At 35.9% G+C, this 16,138-nt stretch overlaps 1 protein-coding gene across 1 annotated transcript in view; it reads left to right on the top strand.

The window, feature by feature from the left end:
* Positions 1-16,138, top strand: part of LOC137248770 (uncharacterized) — a 415,244-nt gene that overhangs the window by 15,959 nt on the left and 383,147 nt on the right. The window contains exon 2 of the mRNA XM_067779676.1: positions 7,159-7,823. Coding sequence (XP_067635777.1) covers positions 7,354-7,823 — 470 coding nt within the window. The 5' untranslated portion in view covers positions 7,159-7,353. The remainder of the gene's footprint in view (positions 1-7,158; positions 7,824-16,138) is intronic.

Here is a 16,138-nt window from a genome sequence, read left to right as displayed (position 1 = left end):
GGGATTGTTTTGGACAAGAAACTGTCCTGGAGACCCAATGCGGAAGATCGGGCCAGGAAGGCCGCCATTGCCTTGTACTGCTGCAGAGGAGCTATCGGAAAGAGATGGGGACTCTCGCCAAGAATAGTACACTGGCTTTATGAGATGGTGGTCAAACCGATTCTGCTATATGGGGTGCTGGTCTGGTGGAAAGCACTGGACACGGCGAGCACCTCCAAAATGTTAGTGTCAGTGCAACGGACGGCGCTGATCGGTATCAGTGGCGCTCTCAGAACAACGCCTACCTTGGCACTGAACGTCATGCTGAACATATACCCAGTAGATATTGCGGGAAAGGCGGCCGCGGCAAGGTCGTTGGTCAGGCTTCGTGATATGGGATATAGACTTTCTGACCGCGGACACTCTAGCCTTCTTACCAGTTTCGACTTCATCCCGGACAGAACGGACTACTGTATGCCGATAACAGCTCCCTATACAACCTTCACCCCAGTTATTCCAGAGAGAGAGGATTGGGGAAGAGGAATTATCTGGGGCATGGGACCGGTTAACTTGTTCACGGATGGGTCAAAGCTGGATGGAAAGGTTGGTGGGGGGGTCTTTTGTCAAGAGCTAAATTTAAGCCGCAAGTTTAAGTTGGCTGATCACTGCAGTGTATTCCAAGCGGAAATTGCTGCGATTAAGGATGCGGTGGATGGAATGCTATCCAGTGCTACCACGGTTAGGGAATTTAACATCTACTCTGATAGCCAATCGGCTATCAAGGCCTTGAGCTCAACTACAGTGCGATCGAGGGTGGTCTGGGAGTGCCTGACCTCGCTTGCGATTGCATCGAATTATTTTACAATTAAGATTATCTGGGTCCCGGGCCATAGTGATATCCCGGGTAACTGTCAAGCGGATCTCTTAGCCCGCATCGGTACAACTGAACCGGATGAAGATGGCTGTAGGGACTTCGGGATCCCGCTGGCCACCTGTGGATTGCTCCTCCATAGCTGGGCCTCGAATCAGCTCAGCAAACGTTGGGCGGATACCACGTCTTGCAGGGTAGCAAGATCTTTCTGGCCGAAAGTGGATGGCAGGAGGTCTGCTGAAATAATTGGGTTCACTAAGGCTCACCTATCAATGGTCATTGGGGTTTTGACAGGGCACTGTCCCATGGGTATCCATGCGGTACGTCTCAATATACTGGAAACTCCATCCTGCTGCAGCTGTATGGAGGATGATGAGGTGGAATCACCAAATCACTTTATGCTTGATTGTCCAGCTTTTGCCAGAATTAGGCGAAAGTACTTCGGTCGCGACTCACTTGGATCTCCCGAGGATATATCCAAAGTTGAGATCGGTATCATTCGGAGCTTTATCGTTGCTACCCAACGATTCTCTAAGTAGCTGGATCTAGGTCACCGTTATTTTTGGTGTATGTGGTATCACAACGGACCTTCGTGTTGTCCAAGTGAGCTATCCTTATCAGGGCAGCTACCACCTAACCTATCCTATCCTATGGGTATCAAAAGAAAGGTGTTAATGAGTATTTTAAAAGGGAGTAATCCTTAGTTCCATAGGTGCACGCCGTTTCGAGATATCGCCACAAAGGTGGCCAGGGGTGACCCTAGAATTTGTCTGTACAATATGGGCATCAAACCAATGGTGTTAGTGAGTATTTTAAAAGGGAGTGGGCTTTAGTTCTATAGGTGGACGCCGTTTCGAAATATCGCCATAAAGGTGGACCAGGGGTGACTCTAGAATGTGTTTGTACGATATGGGTATCAAATTAAAGGTATTAATGAGAGTTTTAAAAGGGAGTGGCGGTAGTTGTATATGTGAAGGCGTTTTCCAGATATCGACCAAAATGTGGACCAGGGTGACCCAGAACATCATCTGTTGGATACCGCTAATTTATTTATATATGTAATACCTGTCAAGATTTTAAGGGGTTTTTTTTTCGCCCTGCAGAACTTTTTCATTTTCTTCTACTTAATATGGTAGGTGTCACAACAATTATATACAGTTTTTTCTAAAGTTATATTTCGCGTCAATAAACCAATCCAATTACCTCACCATGTTTCATCCCTTTTTTCGTATTTGGTATAGAATTATGGCATTTTTTTAATTTTTCGTAATTTTCGATATCGAAAAAGTGGGCGTGGTCATTGTCGGATTTCGTTCATTTTTCATACCAAGATAAAGTGAGTTCAAGTAAGTACGTGAACTAAGTTCATTAAAGATATGTCGATTTTTGCTCAAGTTATCGTGTTAACGGCCATGCGGAAGGACAGAAGAACGACTGTGTATAAAAACAGGGCGTGGCATCAACCGATTTCGCCCGTTTTAACAGAAAACAGTTAGCATCATAAAATCTATGCCCCTACCAAATTTCAAAAGGATTGGTTTATTTTTGTTCGACTTATGGCGTTAAAAGTATCCTAGACAAATTAAATGAAAAAGGGCGGAGTCACGCCCATTTTGAAATTTTCTTTTATTTTTGAATTTTGTTGCACCATATCATTACTGGAGTTGAATGTTGACATAATTTACTTATATACTGTAAAGATATTAAATTTTTTGTTAAAATTTTACTTTAAAAAAATTTTTTTTTTAAAAGTGGGCGTGGTCCTTCTCCGATTTTGCTAATTTTTATTAGGCGTACATATAGTAATAGGAGTAACGTCCCTGCCAAATTTCATCATGATATCTTCAACGACTGACAAATTACAGCCTGCAAAAGTTTTAAATTACCTTCTTTTAAAAGTGGGCGGTGCCACGCCCATTATCCAAAATTTTACTAATTTTCTATTCTGCGTCATAAATTCAACTCATTTACCAAGTTTCGTCGCTTTATCTGTATTTGGTAATGAATTATCGCACTTTTTCGGTTTTTCGAAATTTTCGATATCGAAAAAGTGGGCGTGGTTATAGTCCGATATCGTTCATTTTAAATAGCGATCTGAGATGAGTGCTCAGGAACTTACATACCAAATTTCATCAAGATACCTCAAAATTTACTCAAGTTATAGTGTTAACGGACGGACGGACGGACGGACATGGCTCAATCAAATTTGTTTTCGATCCTGATTATTTTTATATATGGAAGCCTATATCTAACTCGATTCCTTTATATATGTACAACCAACCGTTATCCAATCAAACTTAATATACTCTGTGAGCTCTGCTCAACTGAGTATAAAAAATAGATAAAATAAAAGTATGGCATTTTTTCTGTGAAAAAAATTAAAAAAAAAAAAAACAAGTAAGGGTGTCTAAGTTCTGATGTCACCGAATATTATATACACAGCGTAATTCAGATAAATTACTTTTCAAATCCTAAAATAAAATAAGTCAGTTTTCTAATCCTAATATATTCAACACAAACTATTCCCAAGAAAGTAAGGGAGTCTAATTTCAGGTGTAACTATAAGATATACCTTATTATTCTATTCTACAATCGTTTTAAAAATCTTTTATATAAAAGTGAACGTGGTCCTTAACCAACGCCGCTCATTTCTACAGAAATATTTCCTGCTGTAAAGAAAGTATGTACTCCCACTTTTAAAAGTCTTTTATATAAATGGGGGCGTGGTCTTAAACCGATCCCGTACATTTTTACTAGAAATATTTCCTGCTATAAGGAAAATATGTGTACCTTAACTATTACGATCCGGTAATTTTTCTTCAAGTTATGGCTCCCGAAACACAGAAAATTGCTTAGTCGTAAAAGGGGCGGTGCAACACCCATTTTCAAAAATGTTTTCCCATTTCTTGTTATAATTCTACTAGAAATATAATTGATATGCGGCTCTTTCTTGCAAAGATATACCTTATTTTATTCGTCCACGACCCTTTTAGAGATCTTTTATGTAAATGTGGGCGTGGTTCTTAACCGATTTCGTTAATTTTTTTCCACCATTCCTTATAGTAAATGCACCCTCTTTGCCGAATTTTGTTATGATAGGTGCAACGGTTTGTGAATATGCTGTGTAAAATTGATTTGATCACAACTGGGTGGTGCCTCTCCCATTAAATTTTTTTTCATATGTTTATCAAAAGTCTAAATATCAATCCACACATCAAATTTCAACATTCTTGATGTTTTATTTACTGAATAATCAGGTGTTTTGTGTTTTCCAAAATGTTAGGTAGGCGTGGTTATCATTAGATTTCGCTCATTTTAAATAGCGATGGGAGATTAGTGCCAAGGAACCAATATACTTAATTTCAATATTCAATATTTACTCAAGTTATCGTGTGCACAGACAGACGGACGGACGGACATTCTGAGCATTTTGATATATGGAAGCCTTTATTTATAACGATTAGTTTATGCCGCTACCATCAACCGTTAAGTTACCAAAGTTAATATAATATGTGTGCAAATCACGCTGAGTATAAAAAAAACAACCTAAATAACATCTTAACAGCGGGGAAAAGTGTCGAAAAACGTTCACAACGTGACTGCTGACCGGTTTATTTAAGCATATTTTTGTATTTGTTTGTAGGTGCTTTATTTATTTGATGCCCACTAATGCTAAAACTGTAACACAAACTTTGACCTAAAAGGGGCTAAGTCAAAAATTTTAACTTTTGATGTTTTGCATACTATAAGACTGCTTCATTCAACCACATCCAATCTGAATAGTCCATATGATAATAGCGCTGCTAACACAGAGTGAACCAGGGATATACTGGGAATGGGATTAGGACTGAGTTAGGACTGGGACTGAGACTGGGACTGGGACTGGTACTCGGAATGGGACCGGAACAAAATACTACCACCCTCTGGGACTGGCAATAAGGGGTGGAGAAGAATGAGAAGAACTAGAGAGAAGATAAAAGAGGGGAGATACTCAGAAAGAGATAGAATGAGACGAAGATAGAGAGTTAGGATAGATGATGCGAAAATGAAGTGAGGGAAAAGATGTTGAGGGAACCAGAGACGCAGAAATAGAAATGCAGAGGGAGGAGTGAATAAAAGGATTAAGAAAAAGTGAAGAGGAGGGGGGCAGAGTAAGTAGAAAAAAAACGTCTTAAAATGTATACAGATAGACCAAACCTAGAGCAGAACAACGTCTGCCAGGTCTGCTAGTACACGATATGAACTAAAAAGCCCTTATAACGAATGAGAAAGCCAGTCGGGGCCCGTATTATGTTATACGATAACGGATCGAAAACAAATTTCACTCAAACGATAAATTTGAAACTGGCAAACTATTTATGAAAATGATAATACATTATGGATCTAATTAGTACACGAGATCACTATTGCTATTTCTTTTTGCTGCTTGCTTTACTTTTGCTGCTGTTATTATTTTGATTACCTACTGTTGGCGGGTATTATAGAGTTTTCTTTTCTGTTGATTCTTTACATTGTTTGTAGTTTTTTTATACTCTGCTGAGCAGAGCTCACAGAGTATATTAATTTTGTTCGCATAACGGTACCCCGTAACGGCATAAACTAACCGAAATAAATATAAACTTTTACATAACAAAATGATCTGCGCGAAAAAATAAATTCATTTAGCCATGTCCGTCCGTCCGTCCGTCCGTGAATACGATAACTTGAGTAAATTTTGAGGTATCTTAATGAAATTAGGTATGTAAGTTCCTGGGCACTCATCTCAGATCGTTATTTAAAATAAACGAAATCGGACTATAACCACGTCCACTTTTACGATATCGAAAATTTCGAAAAACCGAAAAAGTGCGATAATTCATTACCACAGACGGTTAAAGCGATGAAACTTGGTAGGTGGGTTGATCTTATGACGCAGAATACAATTTGCCAGTCGTTGAAGATATCACGATGAAATTTGGCAGGAAGGTTACTCCTATTACTATATGTAGGCCCACTTTTTAAAAAAAAATTTTAAAAGTCAAATTTTAACAAAAAATTGAATATCTTTACAGTATATAAGTAAATTATGTCAATATTTAACTCCAGTAATGATATGGTGCAACACAATACGAAAATAAAATTGAATTTCGAAATCGGTGTGGCTCCGCCATTTTTCATTTCATTTGTCTAGAAAACTTTTAATGTCATAATCCTTATGAAATTTTGGTGAGCGCATAGCTTCTATACCGATAACTGGTCTCCTATGAAAATGGGCGAAATTGGTTGAAACCACGCCCAGTTTTTATACTCAGTCGACCGTTTGTCCTTCCGCTCGGCCGTTAACACGATAACTTGAGCAATTGATATATCTTTACTAAACTTAGTTCACGTACTTATCTAAACTCACTTTATCTTGGTATTAGAAATGGGAGAAATCCGACTATGACCACGCCCACTTTTTCGATATCGAATATTTCGAAAAATGAAGAAAATGCCATAATTTTATACTAAATACGAAAAGGGATGGAACATGGTGATTGGATTGGTTTTTTGATGCAAAATATAAGTTTGGGTAAAACTTTGTGAAATGAGTGTGACACCGACCATATTAAGTAGAAGAAAATGCAAAAATCCTGCGAAGCGAAAACAAAAGCCCTTGGAATCATTACAGGAATACTGTTCGTGGTATTACATATATAAATAAATAAGCGGTACCCGACAGATGATGTTCTGGGTCACCCTGGTCCACATTTTGGTCGATATCTCGAAAACGCCTTCACATATACAGCTAAGGGCCACTCCCTTTTAAAACCCTCACTAATACCTCTAATTTGATACCCATATCGTACAAACACATTCTAGTGTCACCAGTGGTCCACCTTTATAGCGATATCTCGAAAAGAAACTAAAGAACTATGGCCGACTCCCTTTTAAAATACTCATTAATACCATTATATTTTCCCTTGTTTTGTCTCCAAAGCTCTCAGGTGCTCGGGTTACACCCGAACTTAGTTTTCCTTACTTGTTTTACTTTTGCTGCTGTTACTATTTTGATTATCTACTGTTGGTGGTTATTATACAGTTTTCTTTTCTGATGATTCTTTACATTGTTTGAACTGTTTTTTTTTCGATGAATTTTTAGACTCACATTTTAATGTTGAGCTTATATTACGTTAGTTCAAACAGAGAACACGAAAAAAAAAGTTTGAAAAAAAACCTTAGGCAGTAACCACACTAAATCGTCTCAGCGATAGAGCGAAAAAATTTGACAAAAGGAAATATATTCACTGTGAAAGATCGGAAAATTTCAAAAATAACATGTTCTATAGAATTGTTTCCTTAGATTTACTAAAACAAACTCGAATTCATAAAACCGGTGTACATAAAAATGTAGTCACTGTTCAATAAATTCTTAAACGCAAATAAATATACTAAAGCATATGAGACTAAAAATACTAATAAAGAATTAAGAAAAGTACTATGCGATCCACATCAGAAAAATCAAACGAAAATTGCCTACAAAGATGAATAAAAAAATCTCAGAAGTGTATAAAAGAAGTGAAATTTTAAATTTAATTAAGTGCCTTAAGTGGTTGGAAAAAACATGTATGAAACATTTCCCACATTGTTGTAAACAACAGCAAGATTACAAAATGAATGATTATAATATTAAACAACCGCCAATTGCTGCATGCAGAATATCTGCGCTTTTACACAAAAACAACAGCAACAACAACACCAAAAGTTCCAAAAGTTTACAAGCAATAATGTCAGTAAAATGCAACAACAATGCCTTATTTCAACTTTATTCATATGCAAGTTTATTGATCTTGCTTTGCCTAAGCATTTCACACAGCATTCCACAAAGTTGTGCCTTCAATTTGGAGAATCGCTTGCCGATCGTTAAATATGGACCACATTCTGATACATATTTTGGCTATTCGGTTGCAACGCATACGGTGGGCGAATATAATTGGCCGAATAATACAAAATGGTAAGTGGAAATACTTTTAAGCTATATTTAAACAGATAAGAAAGAGAGGGGAATTCTAAAAAATTTGTGTGAACATCTTTGCTCGCGGTATTGGGGAATACTGAATGTAAGCGCAAAATGCTAAAGGTAAGCGTAAGCGTAGTCTTTGTAACTGGCATGCAATATTGGGGATATATGTAGAATGTAAATGCAACCATAGTGTGTGCTATTGGTATGCTGTATGGAGTAAAACAGAAGGTAAGCGTAAGTGTAGTCCCTACTACGTGGTAAAGTAGATATCAGCGAAGTCTGATAGTACATCGAGGCAAGGAAAGGAGCGAAAAAGAAAGAAAAAGGAAGGAATGGAAATGTAAGAAAAAGAAAAGAAAATAAATCAGAGGGAAAAAGGGAAGAAGATGAGAGGAAGCGGAAGCAAAGATAAAAAATAAAAAAAAGGAAAGCAAAATGTAAGGAAATGAGGGGAAAGGAAGAAAAAGGAAAGGAATGAAAGAAAAGAAAAGAAAAGTAAAGAAAAGAAACGAAAAGAAAAGAAAAGAAAAGAAAAAAGAACACAAGGAAAATAAAATAAAAGAATAGATAAGAAAGGCAAAGAGAAGAAAAGAAAAGTAAAAAAAGAAACGAAAAGAAAAGAAAAGAAAAGAAAAGAAAAGAAAAGAGAAGAGAAGAAAATAAAAGAGAGGGAAAGGAAAGAAAAAGAAAAAAAAGAAAAGAAAAGAATATAAAAGAAAGTAAAAGAAAGGAAAATATAAAAGGGAAATGTCTATTGTAGGTGTGTTATCAAGCGATCAATTTGTTATCGATGTATTACTAATTTGACATTGATTGCAAAGGATATGTTATCGATTGAGTTATCTATGAGTTATCGATTTTTACTCGACGAGGTATTGGTTTTCTATCGAAAATTATCGATTTATGTTTGTTTGTTTTAATGGTGCGTTCAATTTATACTTATTATTAAGAATTCATAAGCTTAACACCGGCTTATAATAATTGAATATTCAATTATTATGTTTTTCTAAGAGAAACTGAAAAAAAGAAAGAAACATTTACCGGCATATTGCGATGGTACCATTTAGAAAACCGCCACGAATTCATCGTCAGCAAAACAAATCTACATACACACAAATTTATAGAGGAAGAATGTCTAAGTTGTATTGTTAGTGTAGAAATAAGATAAACTGAATTGAGCAAGGAGACAAATACAAGCAAGATAGCTTAGTGGTTAAAGCAACTGCAGTTTCACAGTGTGATTCGCGGTTCGAATCTCGGTGAAACCTTCGATAATATTATGAAATTGCCTGACGATGAATTCGTGGCGGTTTTGGAAATGGTACCATCGCAATATGCCAGTAAATGTTTCTTTCTTTCTTTTCAGTTTCTCTTATAAAAACATAATAATTGAACATTTTTTAAAAATTATTATATAAATTTATTAAATTATTCGAGCTTATAAAATAATTGCATGATAATTGAATATTCAATTATTATAAGACGGTGTTAAGTTCACGAATTCTTAATAATAATTATTAATTTATATCGAAGAGTTATCGATTATTTGTACAAAAGTTGTTTATAGGAGGTTCCATGATGAAGTGACTCTATCAAAAAACTATTGATTTTCCGTAAAGTTATCTATTTATTATCGAAAAATTGTTAGTTTATAAAAAAGTTTTTGGCATTTGTCACGGGTGTCGCTGTGGTGTGGTGGTAGCGTGCTCGGCCTACCACACCAATGATCTTGCGTTAACAAAGAATCATGAAAATTTTAGAAACAAATTCTTTCAATTAGAAGAAAGTTTTTCTAAGCGGGGTCGCCCCTCGGCAGTAATTTGGAAACCACTTCAAGTTTATTTTTGCAACAAAATGCTTCTCAGTTAAAACTCGTCGAAAACATGCCGATAAGAAGTCAATAAGAGGCCGATGGACCGGCGATAACAAGATGGAACAAACCTATGTCTTAACGATAGTAATTCGCTTACTCATCGAACGTTACGAATACTTGATAATCAAGCCTTTTTTACTGCAAATTAATACAATCGTTGTCGAAACAGCCACCTTCAGCAACAGGAGAGCATGGACAACAATTGGCCAGCCAGCAATGGTGTACCGTTGGCTTTAAGTGAGTGCCTTGGAGAAGTCAATGCAATTCAAAGCATGGTGTGCCAATTTTTGCTTTATACTATCGCAAATGTTTTGGTTGTTTGACTTAGTGGTCCGAAGGCACCCGATGGGAACTTTACATTGTAAAAGATTGTTATAAAACCACGTGCCAATTTTTGCTAAACTTGAATCCACCTTAGAACAAAGTCCGGAGTATAAAAAGGGCATCACTATGTTAGTAAAAAAATCATAAACTCTTTTAAAATTAAACAAAAAACTACTGTATTTGGCCTTAACTTTTAGTTAGTTATTATCATAAAAGCACATACTTTTTTGGAACCAGTTTTTTAGCATTACAACGAAAATGTACCACTTCCACACTTAAGTCAAAACAAATTTTCTTAAACAACTCAATTCATTTATGCAAATGAAGTAAACAAACGACAAAATTATACATAATTTGCTTTGGAATGATGCAACAACAGTTACTTCAGCTGAATCAATAAAAAAAAAAAACAAAAAACAAAAAAAAAAAACCGCACAAAGACTTAAAGCAAATTGTCACTGTACTAAAAGAGTGCATTTATTTTTATATTAATCTGCATATTTGTTTTTGTCATATGTATGCATGTATGTGTCATCATTAAATCAACCAATTAAAAAAAAATAATTCGTTAAAAAAAAACGCAGATTTCAGCGAAAATATTTCCAGCTATCTTATTCTTGCAAATTATTTGCCTTCAACAAAAAGTTCAACTCATATTTTTACAAGAATATTTATATTTTTATTTTTTTCTTAATCTGCAATTAGCGCTGTGAGGATGCAAACGACAAAAAAGATTAAATTTCGAATGCAGTGGAAGGTATTTTTCGAACAGCCGCAAAGAAGGAAACATTTATAACGTACATGTTATAAAATGTTGCATTTATTTTGTCTGATTGCTCGCCATAAGCTTATTGTTTCTCCCCATTGAAAATCCAATAACAATTTTTTTGGCAAAAAACCAGAAAAATAAAATTTTTCAATTATTTTATTTTATTTATTTTTATTATTTTATTATTTTAGCAGCATTTGAAGTGCTGAGTAAATTGTATTTTAATAAACAGTAATGCCAAAGGAAATTGACTTAAGTAGAGTACTGATAATGAACAAAAGTAGCTCTAGGCTGTAATCTTTTGTGGTTGAGTTGCAAAAAAAAAACGACAAGTCTATGGCAAATCTACTAATATCCCCGCTGTTAATAAATAAAGTAACATCGCGCAAACATACGTCGAAAGATCAGCTAACAGAGTGCTAGCTATTATTTCATTATTATTTGAAACTTTTAGCATAATTTTGATATATTATTTTCGCTAATATTGCGAAGTATCTATATAAGAGCAAAAACTCGGAGTTATTTTTATTGAAAAAAACGATGGTAAATTCTTTCGGCTAAAATCCATGTTGAGATGGAATTTATCATTATTAAATCCCGTATAGGTTGCAACCCTTAAAAGAGTGCCTGTAATGCATTTCAAAATTTCATTAAAACAAGTAAAGGTGTCTAAATTCGGGTGTAACCGAACATTATATACTCAGCGTGAGCTTTAATTGTACATTTTTTCAGATAAATTACTTTTCTACATAACACGTGGCACCGCCCGTTTAAAAAAAAAAAAATCTCCCCATTTCCTCTTACAATAAAACTTGATAAGTGAAACTTGTTTTATATCTAAGTTGCCGTGGTCTTTAACCGATCCCGTCTCTTTTCCTAGAAATATTTCCTGCTATAGGGAAAAATTTGTGTACCAAATTTTATTACGATCCGTTAATTTTTCTTCGAGTTATGGCTCCCGAAACATAGAAAATTGCTACGCCCATTTTTTAAAATTTGAAGTTTTTCCTATTGATTGTTATAAATACACTTTGGAAAATGAAATACCATTGATATTTTTCTTTTCTTGTTTGCAAAGATATAGCTTATGTTAGTCGTCCACGACCCTTTTAAAAATCTTTTATATAAAAGTGGACGTGGTCCTTAACCGATTTCGTAAATTTTTCTTGAAAGCATTCCTTGTAGTAAAGGCAACCTCGCTGCCAAAATTTTGATACGATAGGTTTAACAATTTTTAATTTATGATTAATAATATTTGTAAAATTGTTTTTGTCGCAAGTGGACGATGCCACGCCCATTTAAAAAAATTTGTTTCATCATTTTTTATCAAGAGTCTCAATATCAGTCCACACGTCAAATTTCAATATTCTAGGTGTATTATTTACTAAATAATCAGGTTTGTGTTTTTCAAAATGTTATATATGTAAAAAGTGGGCGTGGTTATTATCCGATTTCAGTACCAACCTATTCTGGGTACAGATAAGCTCGTGTACCAAATTTTGTGAAGATATCTAAATATTTACTCAAGTTATCGTGTTAACGGACAGACGGACATGGCTCAGTCAAATTTTTTTTCGATACTGATGATTTTGATATATGGAAGTCTATATCTATATCGATTCCTTTATACCTGTATAACCAACCGTTATCCAATCAAAGCTAATATACTCTGTGGACAAAGCACACTGAGTATAAAAATATATTTTAAAATTAGTTGGCAACCCTTATCAATAACAATGGGTCGCCCTATGACGCAGTAAAACCAAAATATTTGATTTATAATCCTGTCATTAATTTTGAATTAGTATCGAGGGAAAATTATTGGTAGTATTTTACTACTACTGTTTTGCTACTTTTTTACTACCTTAGTAAGGTATAAGATGAGAGTAATAATAAAGCTAATGGTTTGAGACAAACTAGTAAAAAGAGGAGAAGATTAAGAGTAAGGATAATATTACAGTAATAGCAAGAGTAAGACTTGGAAAGTGCAAAAGCTGGAAGGGTAGGAGGAAAATTTGCAAAATTTACGGAAGAATGAATCAGTATATTTAGGTCAGACGTCGGCGAAATGAAAATACAGATGTGTTAGTGAGAGCGCGATGATCGCGCACATCATTTGGTGTATCGTTTTGCGTTGTTCATTCGCTTCTTAGCAAGCAAGAAGACTAAAGGGTTCATTATTATTTTTTCAATTTTGCCAATTCTATTCTGTAAACTAATGGTTTATCCTAAGATACGTTTTTTTTTGCAGAATATACAAGCCCTAAATACATATTTTAAGATGTACTCCTAATATACATATGGACAGCATTCGTCAACATAGCGAGCGGTGCACACAATCGATGTTGCTGCGCCAAATGCTCAGCGACTACTAAACTAGAGAGAATAGGAATACCTGTGAATTGAGTGTGCACAATTGTTCCACTATTTGCCGACGTCTGCTTTATATGTAGTAGCTGTTTATGCCCACTCTTCTGTTCCACTCAGAATTGTTGCTGTAAAATTCTCGACAGTGATTTCGTCGACTCTTTGCTCGAGCATTTGTCGGTTCTGACTCAATCGCAAGCATTTGAAGAAGACCTGTTCAGCATCGTTCTCCTCTGCATTGCCGTGAACGCGCTTCGAATCTTCGGCCTTTTTAGCTATACATTTATTTTTTGAAGTACCCATGCCCAGAGAGAATTTGGGTTACATAGTAATTTACCTCATCCAAGCATCTGCTTCTCCATGCAGCAACACCTGTGATTAGTTTCGCCGTGCCTCTGCCCCGATGTTCATTTTCTCATCGTTCACCATCGCCACAGCCTAAGCATATATTCCCTGCTATCTTTGCGAACGTTTAGCAGTTTTCTTTTTTGATTCCCATAACAATTTTCTTTCCAGCGCTTATAGATCGATCGGTGATTGTTCCAGTAACTACTTGTACTGCTTGTCCTGAAAGCGGGCGCTACTCTCAGAGCTGCTGTTAGCTGTACAGACGTTGGAAGCTAACGGCGATACTTCTTCTAAAGTTTAGTCGCCCACAGTTTGAAGCAGTACAATAACGAGGATGGGGTAGTATCCATCAGCAGATTTCTTTTGCTTTATACTGGTCTTTCGATATTTACCATCAACCTGCTTAGCATCGATACCTCTTCAGATGGCTTCACAGCCGCAGGGCCAATCTGAGCCCAGAGTGTTAGTCGGGAATTTAACATTCCTCGTAATTTGTTGACTACTTACTTTTGTGTTGTATTTCCGGGCAGTTTTCAAAGCTAACTTCTAGCGGTATACGTTTTTTTTGTTAAGAGTATCAACTCTGCCTATTCTCCCTTTTGGGATGTAATGAAAGGGGCAATGTTATTCGACTAGGAATGTATCGTCGTGCATTTCGAGACTTTTTTATCATAGCTGACATTCCATAGGCCCGGGCCGAGAGTAATACTAACTTGGGGTCACAGATTTATTGAAAGTCCAAAGACAGCAAAATTTTAAGGGCTTTTATTTTATACAACTTTTTTTTTCAAACATATGGAAATATGTGACCCGGTCTATGAAAAGGTGGCTTATGACTCAAAAAATAAATTGCGAGAAACAGCTGTTAAAGATAAATAATGCATTTCTTCAGGACGTTTATGCTCTTCTTTTTTTTGAGTCATAATCCACCTTTTCATAGACCGGGTCACATATATTGATAGAAGCAAAACAACCATCGCATAAAATTCAACTGAGTTCACGAAAGCTCAGACAACGAATAGGCGAACTAATGACATCATTATTCAGTATTTACATAAATACGCTACAGCTCAATATGTTTACAAAAATAGTTTTTGTTTATATTCCTCTAAGTATACACTCAACTATGTACGTACAAAATATGATTACCAAAAATAAAATAACAATAGTTTTGCTCATAAGATAAAAACAGAAACGTCAGACGACTACTATGATACGCCCTAAAAATTACGTATTTTGTTTGTTGATTACTCATATAAACGAAACAAAATGTATCGGTGGCTACGAACTCCCTACAATTATAGTTAACTCGCATAACTACAGTATTGTGCAAAATAGATACAAATAAATGTTTATAAGCCGAAGTAAAGAGTACACGAGACCAGCTCTTGAAATTACAGTCCTTAGCAAAATAAAACTAGTATTTCTAAATCAGGTTCGGTATATTCTTAACTAGCTATTGTGACGAATATTAGCTATGGGATTCAAGGGGTTGTGTAGCGCAATATATAGCTTCTCCAACCCAATTGTCAACCTCACCTTCGAGCGGCGAATCCCGTTTCACTAACAGACGAGGCTCTGGCGACCCCAAGCTCCTCATGGAACTTGGGGTGGGGAGGGAGGGATGGCCAGAAGGTTCAATGTGGCCATATAAATCGTTCCCGAGATGGTCGGGCCAGCACCTTAATGGTGCTGTGTTACCAGAGCGTATCGGATCTGTATCCGACAAAGGACCATCACATCGATAACACTCTCCAAAGCCTTCGGGGAGTAACCTAATCGCTACAACAACAATAACACGAATATTAGCATCACTATGCTGTCAGTAAATAATCACAACAGCAAAAGCAGCAAGCAGACACATGTAAAGGGCAACGAAAAATATTCCTCGAAGCGAGGAGATATTTCATATACATATATGTAGCCGGCAGCAATAGCAGAACTTGTTACTCACACATACACACGCATTTAGCTGGAAGAAAAACAAAAACTGCAGATATACATGTATATAGCTAAATAACCAAGCATGAGATACAACTGTTCTAGAAGGCATGTTCGTGTAACGTCTAAACCTTAGGAGAAATGGGCAAACGAGGTAACTGAGAGTATAAAACCAGCGCAAGCTGAGGAATCAGTAATTAGTTTGATTAAAAGACGTCATTAGTGAAGGATAATTGTTATTGTGAAGTACTACTCCCAAAGTAGTCTAAATAAAGACCATTTTGCAATAGTGAATATTGGAGTTATTTAATCGACAGCAATTCGAACGATAACAGAAAGTGCAAAATAATCGGAATCCCCCAAAATTCGTAACACTATGAAAGCCATATGGGTACGTGTTTTCCACAATACTGCATATATGCGTTTCTTTTTAGGGGATATTCTTAAAATATCTATGTGCATTAGCGAGAGTCACTAAAAAGTTGAATATATGCCCCCGGGTGCGAATACTTAATTAGTGGAGATATCAAAAACTAATATAATTTTTTTTTTCAGCACCCTGTAAAAACAACGAAATTAGACTTTGCTTTGACCATGGATTTCAATGAGTGCTATATTATTGTAAAAGTATTCATGCAGGGCAAAATTCGTACGAAGAAGTCATCAACCTACTTAGCTTTTATC

This window comes from Eurosta solidaginis, chromosome 4, assembly GCF_040869045.1.
Source record: "Eurosta solidaginis isolate ZX-2024a chromosome 4, ASM4086904v1, whole genome shotgun sequence".
Taxonomy (NCBI): Eukaryota; Metazoa; Arthropoda; class Insecta; order Diptera; family Tephritidae; genus Eurosta; species Eurosta solidaginis.
The sequence above is the reverse complement of the archived record's forward strand: the minus strand, read 5'-3'. Positions and strand labels throughout refer to the sequence as shown.